General features: G+C 45.9%; 1 protein-coding gene across 1 annotated transcript in view; it reads right to left on the bottom strand.

The window, feature by feature from the left end:
- The window catches only part of Reep5 (receptor accessory protein 5), a 28,763-nt gene extending 22,927 nt beyond the window's left edge, over positions 1–5,836 (bottom strand). Inside the window, exons 1-2 of the mRNA XM_028762824.1 lie at positions 5,630–5,836; positions 4,794–4,887 (exon numbers count right to left, since the gene is read on the bottom strand). Coding sequence (XP_028618657.1) covers positions 4,794–4,887; positions 5,630–5,747 — 212 coding nt within the window. The 5' untranslated portion in view covers positions 5,748–5,836. The remainder of the gene's footprint in view (positions 1–4,793; positions 4,888–5,629) is intronic.
- Positions 5,837–16,753: the final 10,917 nt, after the last annotated feature.

The raw sequence follows: 16,753 nt of genomic DNA, 5'->3' as shown, positions 1-16,753 counted from the left end.
TGGCACAGGGGAAGTCTGTATGCCCCTCCATCATGGCACAGGGGAAGACTGTATGCCCCTCCATCATGGCACAGGGGAAGTCTGTATGCCCCTATGATGGCACAGGGGAAAAAAAATCACAAGAACAAAAGCTCAAAGGGAGGGAAAGAAGGGAATAAATTCTGGCTGACTTCTTACCAAGATCACCAGTCCCTTCCAGAGGTCCTAGCAGCCATTGACATTTCATCTGGGAAGTCCTATCATGTGACCCTTATTTAAACCCTCTCTCACACAATCAAAAAAAAATACAACTTCACTCATGGTCAGCCATGCCCTCAGCATGCCCAGACCCCTTTGGCACCTGCCTCTTCTCTGTCATTCCCAGGCACTCTTTCCTGTCACAGAGCCAGGTAGCAGTGGTGGTGGCTGCAGCTGCTGCCGCCTCAGGCCACAGCCCACTCCACTTCTGCCTGGCTGGTTCTAGCTCACTCCTCAGGTCTTAAATAGTGTTGCAGGTAAATATCCAACAAGCCTGTCACTCTCTACCACAAAGCTTCCTGACTCTTCTGAGAGTTCATCACTCTGTCACTACTTTACCTATTTCCTGCCTGCTCACAGGCAGACTGCTGACACAGAAGGGAGAGTGTGTCTATCTTATTCCTTATCTACACCTGGTGTATGGCTGGCACTGCCATTTGCTAAGCAGATGAACCTCAGATTTAAAGTTTGAATATCTGAGGGACCGAGGAGCACAGTAAGGGGAACAGGGCGACTGAGTGAAGATGACCACTGCTTCTGGATTTCCGTACCCCACAAATCGGTTTAATGGAACCCAATACCCAATAGCCTAAGACACGGGGACCTTTGGAAGGTGACTGGGTTATAAAGGCTCTGTCTGACGCAAGCAGCTCAAGTCTGCTCTCCTCTTCTGCCATGTGACTACACCACAGGTTGGAGCCGTTTATGCAGCACATAACAGTTAGCAGATCACCAAATCAGCTGGTGGCTTGTAGTCTTGGAATTCTCAGCCTTCAGAAGTCAGAATAAGAAAAAAAAAACCTCACTCATAAACCACCTGCTGTGATGCTAGCCCAGCCAGCCTGAGACATGCAGAAACATGGTGGTGAGTGAATGTGGGTGTGAGGTGTATCACATGAGTTTATATATCTGTCAGTTTACGTATCTGTGTGCCATGCAGAGGCCAGAGGAGGTCTTCCAATGTCTTCTTCCATGTTACTTCCTTGAGACAAAGCCTCTTAGTGAAACAGAAGCTTGCTGTGTCAGCTAGACAGAGTGACCAGTGAGCTCCTGGGATCTGCCTACCTCAGCCCTGCAATGCTGGGGATACAGGCGAATGAACGAAGGCCCCACTTTTTATGTGGGTGCTGGGGACTCATTATGCACAGCAAGTACTCTGACCCACTGAGCCATCCCCCGGCCCCTAGAGACCATGATCTGAGCACTACTCAAAACCATCATTGTTAAGGATTTTCTTTCTTTAAAACAAACAAACAAAACCCAACTGTACAATCACAATCGCTACACAATGAACAGACTTGATTAAATTAATACTGGCTGCCTGACTGTTTACTGACTGCAGTCTGTATGCTTTGTATTGTGTACAAACCCATTTTTTTTGTCTCGACCCTCCTACACAGGGCAGAGCACTGAAGAGGTCTCTAGACGGTTCTCGGGAACAGCAGGCCATTTTCCCTGTCTCACTCTTCAGGGCGCTTGTGCAGTGTTTACTAATGCCACTCGGTATCAGAGGCTCTCAACATTTCCTGAGCACCAGAATCCCTTCAAAATTACAAGAGATTGGTAAGTCTTTCAAAATCCCCAAGCCCAGGCCATATCCCAGACCAATGAGAACAGGATCTAGGGGGAAAGACCCAGAGAGCCATCAAAAAGACTGTCCCTCAGATGACTCCAATGGTTACCCAACCCACACAATCCTGTGCTGACTTTAAAGGTGAAAAAGTTGGACCTACAGAAAGGTAGCATCATACAAACACACACCAGCGGGGCTGTATACTTACTGAGTATTGCTTTCTGAACTTCTGCTTAAATCATTAAATATCCTTTATTAACGTCTTTAGTCTTTTTCTTTTTTTTTTTTCTTTTTGTTTTGTTTTGTTTTTCAAGACAGGGTTTCCCTTTCTCTGTGTAGCCCTGGCTGTCCTGGAACTCACTCTGTAGACCAGGCTGGCCTGGAACTCAGAAATCCACCTGCCTCTGCCTCCAAAGTGCTGGGATTAAAGGTGTGCGCCACCACCGCCCAGCCTTTAGTGTTTTTCTAACTCTTACTGAAATGTACTACAAATGTCACTTTGTCTCAGAATATCAAAACTGTGAAGAAAGCATATTCACTTATTGACTAAATCCTAAAACTTGGAAAATCCACCCCCGTCTACTCATTGAAATAGCCAGCTCTGCTGTGTGAACTAGCGACACACAGACACATTTAACATCTTGTAAGAAGAGCCAGTAACATGCAGCTGATTATAGATGATAAATGAACAAAGAAATAATAAGGCTGAAATTGGTAACTTAAAAATCACGTTGAAATATAACTGAAGATAGACCAGCCTAAGATCACCTGTAGTCAAAGAGGAACAAGCTGGTTCCACCCCATCTTAAGTCACAGGCACAATGAAGAGCAGCCAATGCCCTTCACTGCTGAGCCCAGCCCCAAGAAACACGTAACCCTTTACAGCGGGCATAGAATGTGTTCATGCCAACAAAGGAGTTAATTTCTCATACAATTATATATCAAATAACACTGATGTAGGAAAGCTCCCACATCATGCAGTGGAAGTCCGTATTCTTGGGGAGGACTCAATGGGAAAAAGGCTTTCTGCTAAACCTGATAGTCCCAGTCAATCCCCAGAACCCACATGGAGGAAGAAGAGAAACAATTCTAAACCACACAGCCCCTTTTAAAACAATTACAAGTAAAATAGACAGAGTCAGATAGAGGAGCGATATAGGGTAATTTCGTTACCACAGTGACTTACTAGCTATTCTGAATCAAAGTTGTTATTATCCCCATTTAACATTAAATATCACTACAAGAGCTTCCTTTACCTGCAGTGAAAGCCAAACCAACTTTCCCTGTCTGCCTTAGTGATTCTAGGTACAATTACAAAACCCAGGTGGTGTAGGTAACACTGGGAGAGTAAAAACCCTTGTCAACTTGAAGCCTGCAGGATCTCCAATGTCACAATCAAGCTCACCATGTCAGTGGCTGGCCTTTGTCCAGAACAACTAACTTCTAAAAACAAATCTGCAAGACTAGCCAGGGTGACACTGCCTATAATCTTAGCACTGAGGAGATCGAGGTGGAGAATCAGAAGTTTAAGGATATCCTTGGCTACACAGCAAGTTTAAGGCCAGCCTGGGCTACTTGAGACTGTCTCAAAAAAAAAAAAAAAAAAAAAGAAACAAAACACCAATAAAATCATTTTCTCCCTTCTAGCAGATGCTAAATTCTAATCTGGCCAATGATAGTCAGTTGATGTAATGATATTATCTTGGGTCTTGGCCTCCAACTGACATGTTTTTACCCTTTATTTTTATCCCTATGGTTAAGAAGTTTCAGAAAGCAAATGGCCGAAACCCACCAAACTTAGTTACAATGTAAAACAAAATTCATTTATGGAGACAACAATTCTGATTTGAACAGAGAAACATTAAGTTATAAAATAAATATCAGTAGATCCTAATCTTATGATACATTTTTAAATTACATGAATAATTTACATAACGAATTACATGAATAATTCATAACATAATAATTTACATTATGTTATGAATGTATTTTATGAGGTTTGTTACACTGTTTCCAAATTTGCTTTTGATATTTGCCCTCGGGCCCAGAGAGATGGCTCAGCAGTTAAAAGGGCTGGTTGCACTTGCAGAGGAGTCAAGGTTGATTCCCAGAACCCCCGTGATGACTCACAACCATCTATAACTCCAGTTCTGGCGGGGGGGGGGGGGGGGTCTAACAACCCTCTACTGGCCTCTAACACCAAGCACACATATGGTATCCAAACATAGGCATAACACACACATACACACACACACATACACACAAACACACATTTTTTAATTAAAAAGAGAATAGCCTTCATTTTTTGCCACTACCTTTCCTCAAGTGGCATGAAGCCCTTTAGAGATCAGAGGACAACTTGTAGGAGCCGGCTTTCTCTCCTACCATGTGGCTGGCTGGGAACGGAACTCAGGTTGTCAGAGTTGGGGTAATCATCAAACCATTCAGCCATCTTACTAGCCCAATAATTAGCCTTTTTAAGATTAAAAAGTTAATCCGAGCTGGTGACTCATGCCTGTAATCCCAGTACTAGAAAATAAGGCAAGGTGAGGTCAGCTTTTGGTACAAAAACGAGATCCCAGCCAATCAGGGCTTCAGTGTGTGATGAGGCGTCAACAAAGTAAATCAAGTCAAAAGTCTTCACCTGCCCTCACTGTAGCTCTGAATGAAGACAGTTCTAACCTACTGGGTTTAACTGTGAACAAAACCATATGGTGGAAATAACCAAGCCATCAGTGGGACGCACTCACTCCATATTCTGTGCTGCCTGGATAAGGTCAACGCCACGTCAGTATAATCTAATATAAAACACCTCTGGCGAGCTGACAGGAGATCAGAGAACAAGTTAAGGCTCCCAAATGTGTAACCTTGAGCAGTTAATCTTAACCTGAGGGTGCTTCGACTTCTAAACAGCCCAAAACAAGTCCTGAATGGGGATTCGGCTGTGGAGGGGAAAAGAATGGCCGCAGGGTGAGTCACTTACGAGATGTAGGCTGGGTATCCGAAACCTATCAGGTTGCAGAGGAGAGAGGCTCCATAACCGAACACCAGATACAAAGCCACCAGTCCGATGACACCTGGAGACAGGAGAGAAGCGGGTTGGGTGGCAGGGCAGATAGTCTAAAGGGACAGTCCCCGCCCACACCCACACTTCGAGGTTAGGCCTTTCCTAGGCGTTTTCCTCCTGCCTCGAATACAGGAGAGAAACAACCACAAGGAGGTCGGGCCTGCCCGTCGACCTGACGGCCTTTTGGTTGGGGACACTGGAGAGTCCTCTGCCTCTCCTCCCTGGGCAGAGCCCTCCTGAGCTGGATATTCTGAGCAGTCCCCTGCCTCAACTCCCTGGGATAGGGTCCGTCTGGGTTGAGCATACCGAGCAATCTCCTGCCTCAACCCCTTGGACAGAGCCCGCCTGGGCTGAGCATACGGTGCAACCCCGGCCTCAACACCCTAGGGAGGAGGGCTCGGTTAGGTTGGGCATAGCCGGCAGTCCCCTGCCTCTCCTTCCTCCTGGCTTGCCCTCGGTGCACCCTCCGGGAAGCCCGGCTCGGCTAGACCTGGCTCCCGCGCGCGGGCGTGGACTGTGCACGCGAGGCCCGGCTGCCCGGGTGGGGGTTCCGGGAGGTGAAGGCGAGCTTCACCCCGGTAGACACCGCGCCCAAAGCTGTGGGTCCTCGGACACTCGCGGCCGGCAGAGGCGACACGTCAGCGTCCGCGCGTCCCGCAGCCTGCGGCTCCCAGGCCCCGCTCCACGCCCGAGGAGCCTCCCGCCCGTCCTCCGTCCCTGCCCCGCGCCGCTCCCGGAGACCCGCCGCCCACCCAGCGCGATGAAGCTCCGGTTCACTCCGGTCTTGGCCTCGAGCTTGGCCAGGAGATCAGTCATGCAGTTCTTCTCGTGCAGGAAGCGGTCGAACCTCTCCCTCATGGCTGCGGACATGGCTGGGCCGTTCGCGCCGCCCGGGATGCTCCGCAGCCGGCTGGACGCGGAACCCAGCTGACCGGGGTGGGGCGGGGGCGGGCGGGGCCGCGGCGCGTGCGCGGGGTTCCCGGGCGCGCGCCCCGCGCTCGCCCCCGCCCTCTGGCTCGGTCTCCGCCCTCCCCGTGGCTCACCGCAGCTGCCACGCCCTAGCCGGCTCACAGCGCTGGGGCCCCGCTGTAAGCAGCTGGACCTGCCTGGTGCCCGCCGGTCTCTATAAAATCCAACTGGTGCACCAAAACAGAAAGGGGCGGGTGACCTTCATGCCAGCCACGGAGTAAGACTAGCTTGGTGGACAGATTGCTGTGCTAAACCTTTGAAGGCATATTTAACCTAAAAATGGAAATGTGTGACAGTCCTGAGCAAGTCTGGGTGCAGGCCTGCTTCCCTCCTGTGCCAGGACTCAGCATTGTTTTGAAAATTCCCCTGGAGAAAGCTCACATGCCCTCCTCTAGGGCACACTATTTTCAAGCAAGGCAGTTAAGCCTCCTGGTGTGCTATTGTTACCTTGAGATCTAAGGGAAGGGAAGTGTTTCCTAGCTTTACCGTGGAAGTGGCAATCTTCACTTCCCTAAACGCACAGTTACCCGGAAGAAGAGGTGGGCCCGGAGGGTAAGCGGTGGTGTCCCAGGATCTTCCACATAAACCTAGTCTCTAGTGGTCTTTTACCCGAATTTCTTCAGAACACTCTTTCTGAAATCGCCCTTTCTCCCACTCCTGCCGAGTGAGTTTTCCTCATTACATAAGACTCAAAGCCTTGGCAGTGTAGAACTCCATTTCTCACCAATGTGAGGTCCTGTGCTCAACGGGTCCCTAACATTCTTTCTTGGTCCTACACCCTCCACTTCCCGATTGAGTTATTGTGTTCCATGGGAATGAGTAGATGCCTTGCTCACTCCATATTTCTCAGCTGGGCAAGTTCCTTCTCTTTTTTCCTGGGGGTCTTAAATGAACTCTTTCAGCTGCCCCCACTAGTATCCAGTTAATCACTGAAGAAATTGAACCATAAAGTTAATAGCATTGTTATAAAGCATCCACACCCAAATGTCCATTAGCCTACAATTAATTTTCAATGTTGCAGTCAGAGGACCCAAATGTGGGTCAAAGCTAGGCATGGTTTTTGCATACCTTGTAATCCCAGCTCTTGGAAGATGAGGCAGGAGGATCAGGAGTTCAAAGACAGTCTTGATTACATAGAGACTTTGAGGCCAGCCTGAGACCCTTTTGAAAAGCAAGCAAGTAGAGCTAGAGACATGGCCCAGTGGTTAGGGGCACATACTGCTCTTGTAGAGAATGAAGTTCCGTTTCCAGCATCCAGCTTATAATTCCTGTTCCAGGGGATCCAGACCTTCTTCTGGACTCTGGACACTTGTACTCATAAGCATTTGCTCGCTTGTGCAGGGACACACACACACAAACACACACAATTAAAAATCTAAAAACAAAGAAATCTCATTGTTTTGAGAATAAAAATTTGAAAACAGCAACAACCAAACAACCCAAAAAGTGAGCCAAATTGTGCTGTCTCTGTCCTTCACCCTCTGGTGACTGCTGTTTTCTAAAGAATGGCCTCATACTGGGCAGGTGGCTCAGTCAATAAAAGTCTTGCTAGGCAAGCATGAGATAAAAAGCCCGTGTGACAGTATTCCACCACTGGTCAGGTAGATTGCTGGAGCTTGCTGGCTAGCCAGCCTAACTGAACTGGTAAGCTCCAGGTTCAGTGAGAAGCTCTGACCCTCAAAATAAGACAGAAAACTTATGAGGAAGACATGGGAAAGCAAGAGTAGACACTGACTCCTGTCTTCCACACACCCTTGTACACACAAGGCTGCCATGTGTAATACGCCTGTCTGAATGAGAAATGTTCCCCGTAGGCTCATGTATTTGAATACTTGGTTCCCACTTGGGGCTAACATTGAGTGAGAAGAATATTACCGATTTTTTTTTTCCTTTAGATACTTGCAATCAGACTGGAGAAGCATGGGGCCCTTAGCTTATGTGGTCCTCACAAACCTTTTATAGATGAGAAACTATATAAAATAGAAGAGCTCTGTTTTAGGTCTTAAACTAGCTGCCTACTTCCTTTATCCTGTGTGTTATATGTTCTGGGGCCAGACACTGTTAGCCCTGGGGACCACAAACCACACTACTGTCTAGAAAGCCAGGGAGAAGGCTTGGTCCAGGCAGGAGCAGGTTGTCTTTGGCAGTTCCTAGGAAGGAAGTCAGTTTGACACGTGCTGTCGTTACACCTCCCTCTGGGGAAGTGGAGAGAGTTTCCTGGGGTGATTGTGATGTGGGCTGGTTTTTGCAGGGTGAGAGAGTTTGAAGTCATTTGGTTCTGCATCAGGAGGAGGCAGAGCATAATTTGCTGCATAGTCTTTTGTTTTGTTTTGTTTTGTTTTGTTTTGTTTTGTTTTGTTTTGTTTTGTTTTGTTTTTTTGAGACAGGGTTTCTCTGTGTAGCCCTGGCTGTCCTGGAACTCACTCTGTAGACCAGGCTGGCCTCAAACTCAGAAACCCACCTGCCTCTGCCTCCCAAGTGCTGGGATTAAAGACGTGCGCCACCACCGCCCGGCTAGCATAGTCTTTACTGAGTATCCGCTCTCTCTGATCTGTAGGTCCTTTATTAGCACCCAGGATCTGTGAGACAACCAGCAGGAGACCCTCAGCCCACAGGGATACTTACTACTGCAAGTGTCATCCTTCTACTGGAGGAGCCTTACAATGGCTCACATCTAAAGGACAGGGGGCAAGCAAGCAACATCTGAGATGCCCCATGCTAGACTGGCTGGAGGAAAGCGGAGAGGCGGAATGCAATGCAGGAAACTTTTATCCAGAGGGTCACACACACACACAAACATGAAGGTGAGAGAAAAACTCGGACAAAGAAGGGCTCGGTGGGAGAGGTGGGAGATTAGAGAAGATACTGGGAGAACTCTGGTGTAAAATATAAATATATACGCATATATAAGGATATATGTCTACGTATATACATACATCTATATGTAGACATATATCCTTATATATGCATATATATTTATATTTTATATTATATTCATAATGTATATATACATTCTTTTACAATTTCATATGTCATGTATTATATACATATGTATGTATACATATATATGAAATTATAAAAGAATAAATACAAATTTTAAAAATTAATAATTTTTTAAAAAACTGCACATTGGTGTTCTTCCTGCTTGTATGTGTGTGTGTGAAGGTGCCAAACCCCCTGGAACTGGAGTTACAGACACTTGTGAGCTGCCGTGTGGAGGCTGGGAATTGGAAAAGCAGCCAGGGCTCTTAACCACTGAATCATCTCTTCAGCCCCAAATAAGACAGTATGAAAAGAAATAAAGCGTAGTTGAGCATGGCAGCATACTTACAACCCAGCACTCATTCCGAGGGGAGAGGCAGGAGGGTCCAAAGCTTAAGGTCATTCTCCTTGGCTACATGAATTTGAGGCTAGCCTGGGCTACATGAGGCTATCTCAGAAAGACAAGACTAGTAAGATGGTTCAGGTGGTATAGAGCTTGCCACTAGGCCTGAAGACCAGAGTTGACTTCCTGGAACACTCATAATGGTGGGAAGAGAGAAATAAGTCCCTAAACTTGCCCTCTGACCCCTACACAAGTGATATGGCCTGTATGCTCCTCTTTCATACACATCCCACTAATAAGTAAAACTTTTATAAAAAAAAATTGTAGAAATGTCCATGCTTCATCGAATACCTTTGAATGAGATTGTTTTCCTCATTTATCTGATTTTAAACATTTTTCTACTGAAACCTATAAACAAAGCTTCTTATTATATTTTCCCATTTATCAAATAGGGAATTAGATTTTAGAAAGTCAGTGCTCACAATTGAGAGCAACCCTCTAGTTTAGCTAAAGTCTCTTTATTCTAAACGGACTGCCATATGTCACGGCTAGTGCTCACAAACCCATAGATTTTTTTCAGTAGGCATGAATGTGTTCTTTACTTCATGCTCTCATTTCTTAGTCACACCCGCACGGGGACATCCAGAAAAAACAAGCCACAGGAAGGTTGTTTCTCCGGTGACCGTGACTTGCCAGTCTAGTTCTTGACAAACGCTGCATTTAGATTTCATCCTTGACTGCAGCTGTTCTCTGACCCTGGGCTATGAGTCCCACCCCCGACAACAGTCCAGATCTGCCTAAGAGTGTACTAGATGGGGTGCACTTTTGACTGTCTCCCTCCACACCTCCGGGGTGTGTGGCATATGTTTACAGGTACCTGTGGTGTAGTGCCTGTGCTGAGACCAGAGCCTCGGTGTCTATTTGTCTGTCAGTCACCCCTCATCCCTGTGGGGCAGGGTCTTATGCTTAACCTGGAATTAGGCTGCTCGTAGCAAGCCTGGGGAACTTCCCTGTCTCTGTCTCCACAGCAAGAGGGTTATGAACACTCTTGGGGCTATTCTCATCTTTTCTCCCTTCCTTCCTTCCTTCCTTTCTTCCTTCCTTCCTTCCTTCCTTCCTTCCTTCCTTTCTTCATCCCTGTCTTGTTCTTTAATTTTTAAATGTTGATACTGAGAATTTGAACTGAGGATCTCACACTTGCAAACCAACTAGTCTCACCAACTCAACCACCTGCCACTCAAACCTCTTTTCATTGAAGGGGAGAACCAGGAGTTCATTTGTGCACGTCTCTCCATGCCTAGGCATCAAGAAAATATAGTTCATAGGAACAAAGAAACTGAGCGGCGTGTCATTTTCTGTCGCTGCTGTACCAAACCATCACAAATGTGGGGACTTAACAAAATGTAAGGACATTGTCTCAGAGTTTGTGTCAGAAGTCTGAGCCAGGTCTCACTGGGCTAAAATCAAGCTCTGGTTTTCAGGGCTTGGTTCCTTGGACTCCAGGGCTGAGTCCTTAGAGAGTCAGGGAAAGGCCACTTCTTTGCTTCTTTGAGTGACTGACAGAATTCAGTTCCTGGGGTTCTAAGACTGAAGTCTCCATTTCCTTCCTCTTTTTCAGGGCTAGCAGCAGTGGGATGAATTCTCTCAGACTCAAACCTCCCTTCCCTTTTCTTCTGCCTCAGTGCTGTGGCCCATCTATTTTCTACTTACATGTTTCAAAAAGATTTATTTTCATTTTATGTGTATGAGTGTTCTGCCTGCATATATGTATGTGCACTGCACATGAACTGTACCTCATGCCTGCAGGAGACCAGAAGAGGTCAGATCCCCTGGAACCAGAGTTAAAAATGGTTGTGAGCCATCATGTAGATGCTGGGAACAGAACCTAGATCCTCAGCAGGAACAGCAAGTGTTCTCAACTGCTGCATCATCTCTCCAGCACAACCCTTTCCTCTTTTTAAGTTGATTTTTCTCTGGTATTTGTTGCACTGACAGAAAGCTAGCGGGACGTGTGAGGAAATAGAGTCATGGGTTCTAACTATTAGGACATGGATCTTTTGGGAAGAAGTTTACACTTCTGTCTCTATGCTAGCCTTACAGGAGGCCTCCTATGCACCTCCAGCTGTCTGTAAAGAATGGACAGGTTGAGATCTGACTGCTAGTGAAGTTCAGGGCATGCACCAGCTTGTGCTGTAGATCCTGGGTCTGACAGCCTGGCTCCATTATTTACTAGCTGGGAGCTCTTGGGAAGGTTCATGACCTACAAGAACCCAGCTTTTCTTAGCATACAAAATGAGGATAATGTTAGCACCTTCTTCATGGATTGTTGGAAGAAATGAGACACTCCATAAAAAGTGCTTCTAACCCCTGCTGATGTTAATGATGGTCTGCTGTGCTCGCAGACAGAAACCTAGCATAGCTGTCTCCTGAGAGGCTTCGTCCAGCAGCAGGTGGAGGCTGATGACCCAAGGTCAAACACCAGGGAGTCTTGTGGAAGAGTCAGGAAGAGAAGTGAACAAGTCAGCCGGGCGGTGGTGGTGCACGCCTTTAATCCCAGCACTTGGGAGGCAGAGGCAGATGGATTTCTGAGTTCGAGGCCAGCCTGGTCTACAGAGTGAGTTCCAGGGCAGCCAGGGCTATACAGAGAAACCCTGTCTCGAAAAACAATAACAACAACAACAAAGAAGTGAGCAAATCAGAGGGATCAAGTACACCACAAGAAGACCCACAGAGTCAACTAACCTGGGCCCATGGGGGCTCACAGACACTGCGTCACCAACTAGGGAGCATGCAGAAGCTGGACCTGAACCTTTTATATGTTTGTAGCAAATATGCAGCTTGGTCCCCTAACAAGGGGAACAGGGACTGTCTTTCTGTTCCTGCCATTGGATCCTCTCTCCCCACCCCCAATCTGGACTGCCTGGTTGGATGTGGGAGAGGATGTGCTGAGACTTGCTAGGACCAGATGCCTCAGGATGGGGTGGTACCCAAGGAGGGGGTTCCCCTACTCCTCTGAGATGGGGAGGAGCAATGGGAGGAGGGATTTGTAAGGGTAGGACTAGGAAGAGAGGAGGAAGGGAGGCTGAGATTGGGGTGTAAAGTGAATTTTAAAAGCACTTCTAGAAGACTTGGCCTTCAGAAGCTCTGAAGAAGTGTGAGCTGTGTCCAAAAGACTCACACAAAAATGCAACAGACGTCACAAGAATTAATGTCTGAAACACCAACACCTTGTCCGGTGTTGTTTTTTGATGCAGGGTTCCAGGAATTCAAGGGTGGCCTTGAACTCATTATGTAGCCAAGGATAATCTTGAACTCCTGATCCTCCTAACTGAACCTCCCAAATGTTACAGGCATGTAACATGTTTATACTGTGCTAGGAACCAAAGCTGGGGCTTCATACGTGCAGCTGAGCTGCATCCCTAGCCCTTTAATCTGGTTTTTGGTTTTGTTGTTTTTGTTGTTGTTGTTTTTGATCCGTGAATTTGATATCTATGCGTGTGAGTCTGGTTTCTGTTACTTCACTAAGCAGGGTAACCAAAAGCAACCTGAGGAAGAAGCAGTTTATTTCCTCCCACAAGTGACAGTCCATCAAGGGAGGCCAAGGCAGGAACTCAAGTTGACAAGCAAGATTAGCCATCACACTCTGAAAATCAAAATGTTCTAGAAAGCAATAAGATCAAGTTGTTGATCTCTCATTTAACCCTTGGACTAACCAGTGCCTGAGGGAAATCCAGGCTTGCCAGACTGGGCAAGGAACTGACTTAGCACCATTTGTTGTTGAAGTCAAGCTGTTCGCTGGCACACAGCAAGCTGACTGGTGTGGCTCTTTATCACCGAGCTGTCTCCAGACTTCCTGCTTCTTTGCTCTCTGATTTTCAGCCATTTGGGGAGGTGTTTTGGCTCACAGTCTGTCAGCTCTTTGCCATAAATCATCACATGACCTTGCCAGTTGACTCAAGGACACGCTGCTTCTTTTGAATGCAGAAATAATGTTTGCTCCTTGAGGAGGTCTACCATGCGGTCCCACAGGAATGAGTAAACAGCACAGCCTTTCCCCATTACCAGGATGGCCTCTCTAAAACTGATGCTGACAGATTTATAGTTAGCTGGAACTAGAGAGATTTTTGAATTACTTTTGCTCAAAGAAACTTTTGTCCACTTTTTTTTCTAGCAACTCTTCAATCTATATAAAACAAACAAACAAGAAAAAAAGTGCGTTAAGCCAGACATAGTGGTTCAAACTTATAATTCTAAGCACTTGGGAAGCTGAGGCAGTAGGTTTGCTGTGTCGAGGATAACATGGGACATGTAAAGCCAGCTTGAGTTGCAGAGTGAGCTCGTCCTTTTAAAACATCAAAACCTGCTGAAAGTAAGACTTTATCAGTCTAAACTCAAGTGTAAATTCATTAGTCAGAAAAAAAAATCATGCTGCTGTTGATCTGAGTTTAAGACACTCTAGTGGCCAGATCCTTTAGCTCTCTGTCTCCTTGCTCTCAGTCTCCCTGTGACAGAATTAAGGAGCAATGCTGTGTGCCAGCCTCTAATTCTTTGTCCTACACAATAACTTCCCTCCTCTGTGTTCCTCACTAAATCGGCTATCCCAGACTAAACCACACATTGTGGGATTCCCTACCATCCCTTGAAATGATATGAGAGCCAGATATTTGGCTTAGTCTGGGGGATTTCTCTGAAGGCTCTCTCCTGGGTGTCCTAGATCTGTATCACCCTGATGCCCATTACAGATGGTTATAAGCTACCATGTGGTTGCTGGGAATTGAACTCAGGACCTCTGGAAGAGCAGTCAGTGCTCTTAACCACCGAGTCATCTCTCCAGCCTTCTCTTACTCTTTTTAAAAATATATATAATTCACTTCTATTGTATGTGTATTGGTGCTTTGCCTGCATATGTGTCTGAGTGAGGATGTCAGAACCCATGGAACTGGAGTTACAGACAGGTGTGAACTGACACATGGATGCTGGGAATTGAACCAGGGACCTGTGGAGGAGCAGCCAGTGCTCTTAGCTGCTGAGGCATTTCTGCAGCCCTAGCTCTCTTATTCTTATTTAGCTTCTTCTTCTTTTTTTTTTTGGTTTTTTGAGACAGGGTTTCTCTTTCTCTGTGTAGCCCTGGCTGTCCTGGAACTCACTCTGTAGACCAGGCTGGCCTCGAACTCAGAAACCCGCCTGCCTCTGCCTCCCAAGTGCTGGGATTAAAGGCGTGCGCCACCACTGCCCGGCTAGCTATATTCTTAATAAAGCTTATTTTCAGGAGTTAATGGGAAGCATCCCGTCTATGCTGTCCCTGATACAGTATTCTGTCTTTTTTTTTTTTTAATGCTTTCCTACCTCGAGGCCACATCATGGTTCTCATGGTCACAAGACACTCCCTACTCCCACCCCCATCTCTCTCCCTCTCTCTCCCTCTCTCTCCCTCTCTCTCTCTCTCTCTCTCTCTCTCTCTCTCTCTCTCTCTCTCGTCACTTCTCTTATTTTAACATATGCATGCTGTCTCTAAACCACAGCTATTGTATTCATTTAGAAATCCTTTATAAAATTTTATAAAAGTTACAAGGGATCCTCTAACTTGATCATCATTCTTATACATATAGTTGGAATTAAAAGCATCAGTAGTTATAATGGCAATTTCTAATTGCATACAATAGTAAGTGAATAGATATTATATGCAATATACTAAGTCTCAAGACAGTGGCACATGAAATAGAGCCATGTGGTATGAGGAGAAGCCCTCCATTTCACTGTGTGTGTACGTGTGTGTGTGTGTACATGTGTGAGATACGGTTACTTACAACTCATGTCTTTGAAATATAGGAAGACATTTACATCTACGCTATTTGATATCAAGTTCAGAGCTTTTATATTAAGAAATGTCAGAGCTAGGTGTGGTAGTGTACATCTTTAATACCAACACTGGGGAGGCAGAGGCTGGAGGATCCCTGTGAGTTTGTGAACAGCCTGGTCTACAGAGCTAGTTCCAGGACAGCCAGGGCTACACAAAGAAACCTTGTCATGGGGCTGGAGAGATGGCTCAGTGGTTAAGAGCACTGACTGCACTTCCAGAGGTCCTGAGTTCAAATCCCAGCAACCACATGGTGGCTCACAACCATCTGTAATGAGATCTGATGCCCTCTTCTGGTGTGTCTGAAGACAGCTACAGTGTATTCATATATAATAAATAAATAAATCTTTAAAAAAAAAAAAGAAACCTTGTCATGAAAAAATTAAAAACAAAACAATGAAAGAAATGTCATGAATCTTAGATGTAACTATATTAAATAAACCACAAAAAACATTTTTTTGATTGATTTTTTTTTTTTGAGACAGAGTTTAGCTCTAACTATGTAGCTGTGTAGCCCTGGCTGTCCTGGAACTCCCAATATAGACCAAACTGACCTTGAACTCACAGGGTTCCACTTGCCTCTCCTTCCTGAGTGCTGGGATTAAAGACATGCTCTAAACAGAAAACAACAGGAACTAAAACAGAAAGCAACATTGACTGAGATTCAAGGTAATTCTGGTTTTTGAGATAGACTCTCAATCTCCAGCCTGACCTAGAACTCACTTATGTAGCCCAGGCTGGTCCCGTGGAAATCTCCCTGCTCTACCTTCCTAAGTATATTCAATATACCACAATGTTGCTTTCTGCTTTAGTTGATCAAGATTACTGAGATTTCTCCACTTAACATAATTCTTTCAAACCAGGAGTACTGGAACATATCTTTAATCCCAGCACTCAGGAAGGAGAGGCAAGTGGATCCCTGTGAGTTCAAGGTCAGCTTGGTACTTAGGATCATGTGTGAGCCATCATCTGTCCTAGAGTAATATTTTTCTAAAATAAAATATTTAGAGTTACCTCAAATCAATTTTTCACTTTGTTCTAATTCAGAAGAAAACTTCTAAAAATCACCTTGGACTGAAGACCAGCAGCAGTTTATGTAACAAGATTTCATTGGCCTTAGATTGTGTCTCCCCTTAGGGAGTGGAGATAAACAGCCATCTTGGGATTTGACTTGTAAACGTGTTGTGCCAGGAAACGTTCGTGACCCCCAAGAAGACCACCAAGGAGCCGAGTCCGATGCAATTGCACGAGGGTCTCTCTGTTCAAGCTGGAGCTTGGGCCGTACCACGGTCTCTAACACAGTAGAACGGGAGGGTGCAACCCCAAGTCCAATTTCAGGCGAGCATTTACAGAGACAAGAAGCAGGTATCTAGCCTGGCACGCATTTGATTGGGGAACCATTATGACCTTTGACATAATTGGCTGGCACTGAGAATCAAACCAGAAACTTAACTTCTGCTATTCTCCTGATTAGTGGTTGTTAGGAAGTGTCAGGAGCAGGCGTGTAACCTGGGGGTGCAGATTTGTTGGGGAATAACCTGGAAACTGGTGCTAGACGCAGGCCTTGTTGGAGGGTAGCCTGGAAACTGTGCTAGGTACTGGTATGCTAGTTAACTTGAGTTCAACCTTGGGTCAGGTTCCCTAAGATGGAGTCTGAACCCAAAAGATTTGGTCTCTCAAAAGTATCAATAATTATTTGGTGTAGACAGTCAGGATTATGACCTC

This window comes from Grammomys surdaster, unplaced genomic scaffold (genome assembly GCF_004785775.1).
Source record: "Grammomys surdaster isolate TR1022 unplaced genomic scaffold, NIH_TR_1.0 135, whole genome shotgun sequence".
Taxonomy (NCBI): Eukaryota; Metazoa; Chordata; class Mammalia; order Rodentia; family Muridae; genus Grammomys; species Grammomys surdaster.
The sequence above is the reverse complement of the archived record's forward strand: the minus strand, read 5'-3'. Positions and strand labels throughout refer to the sequence as shown.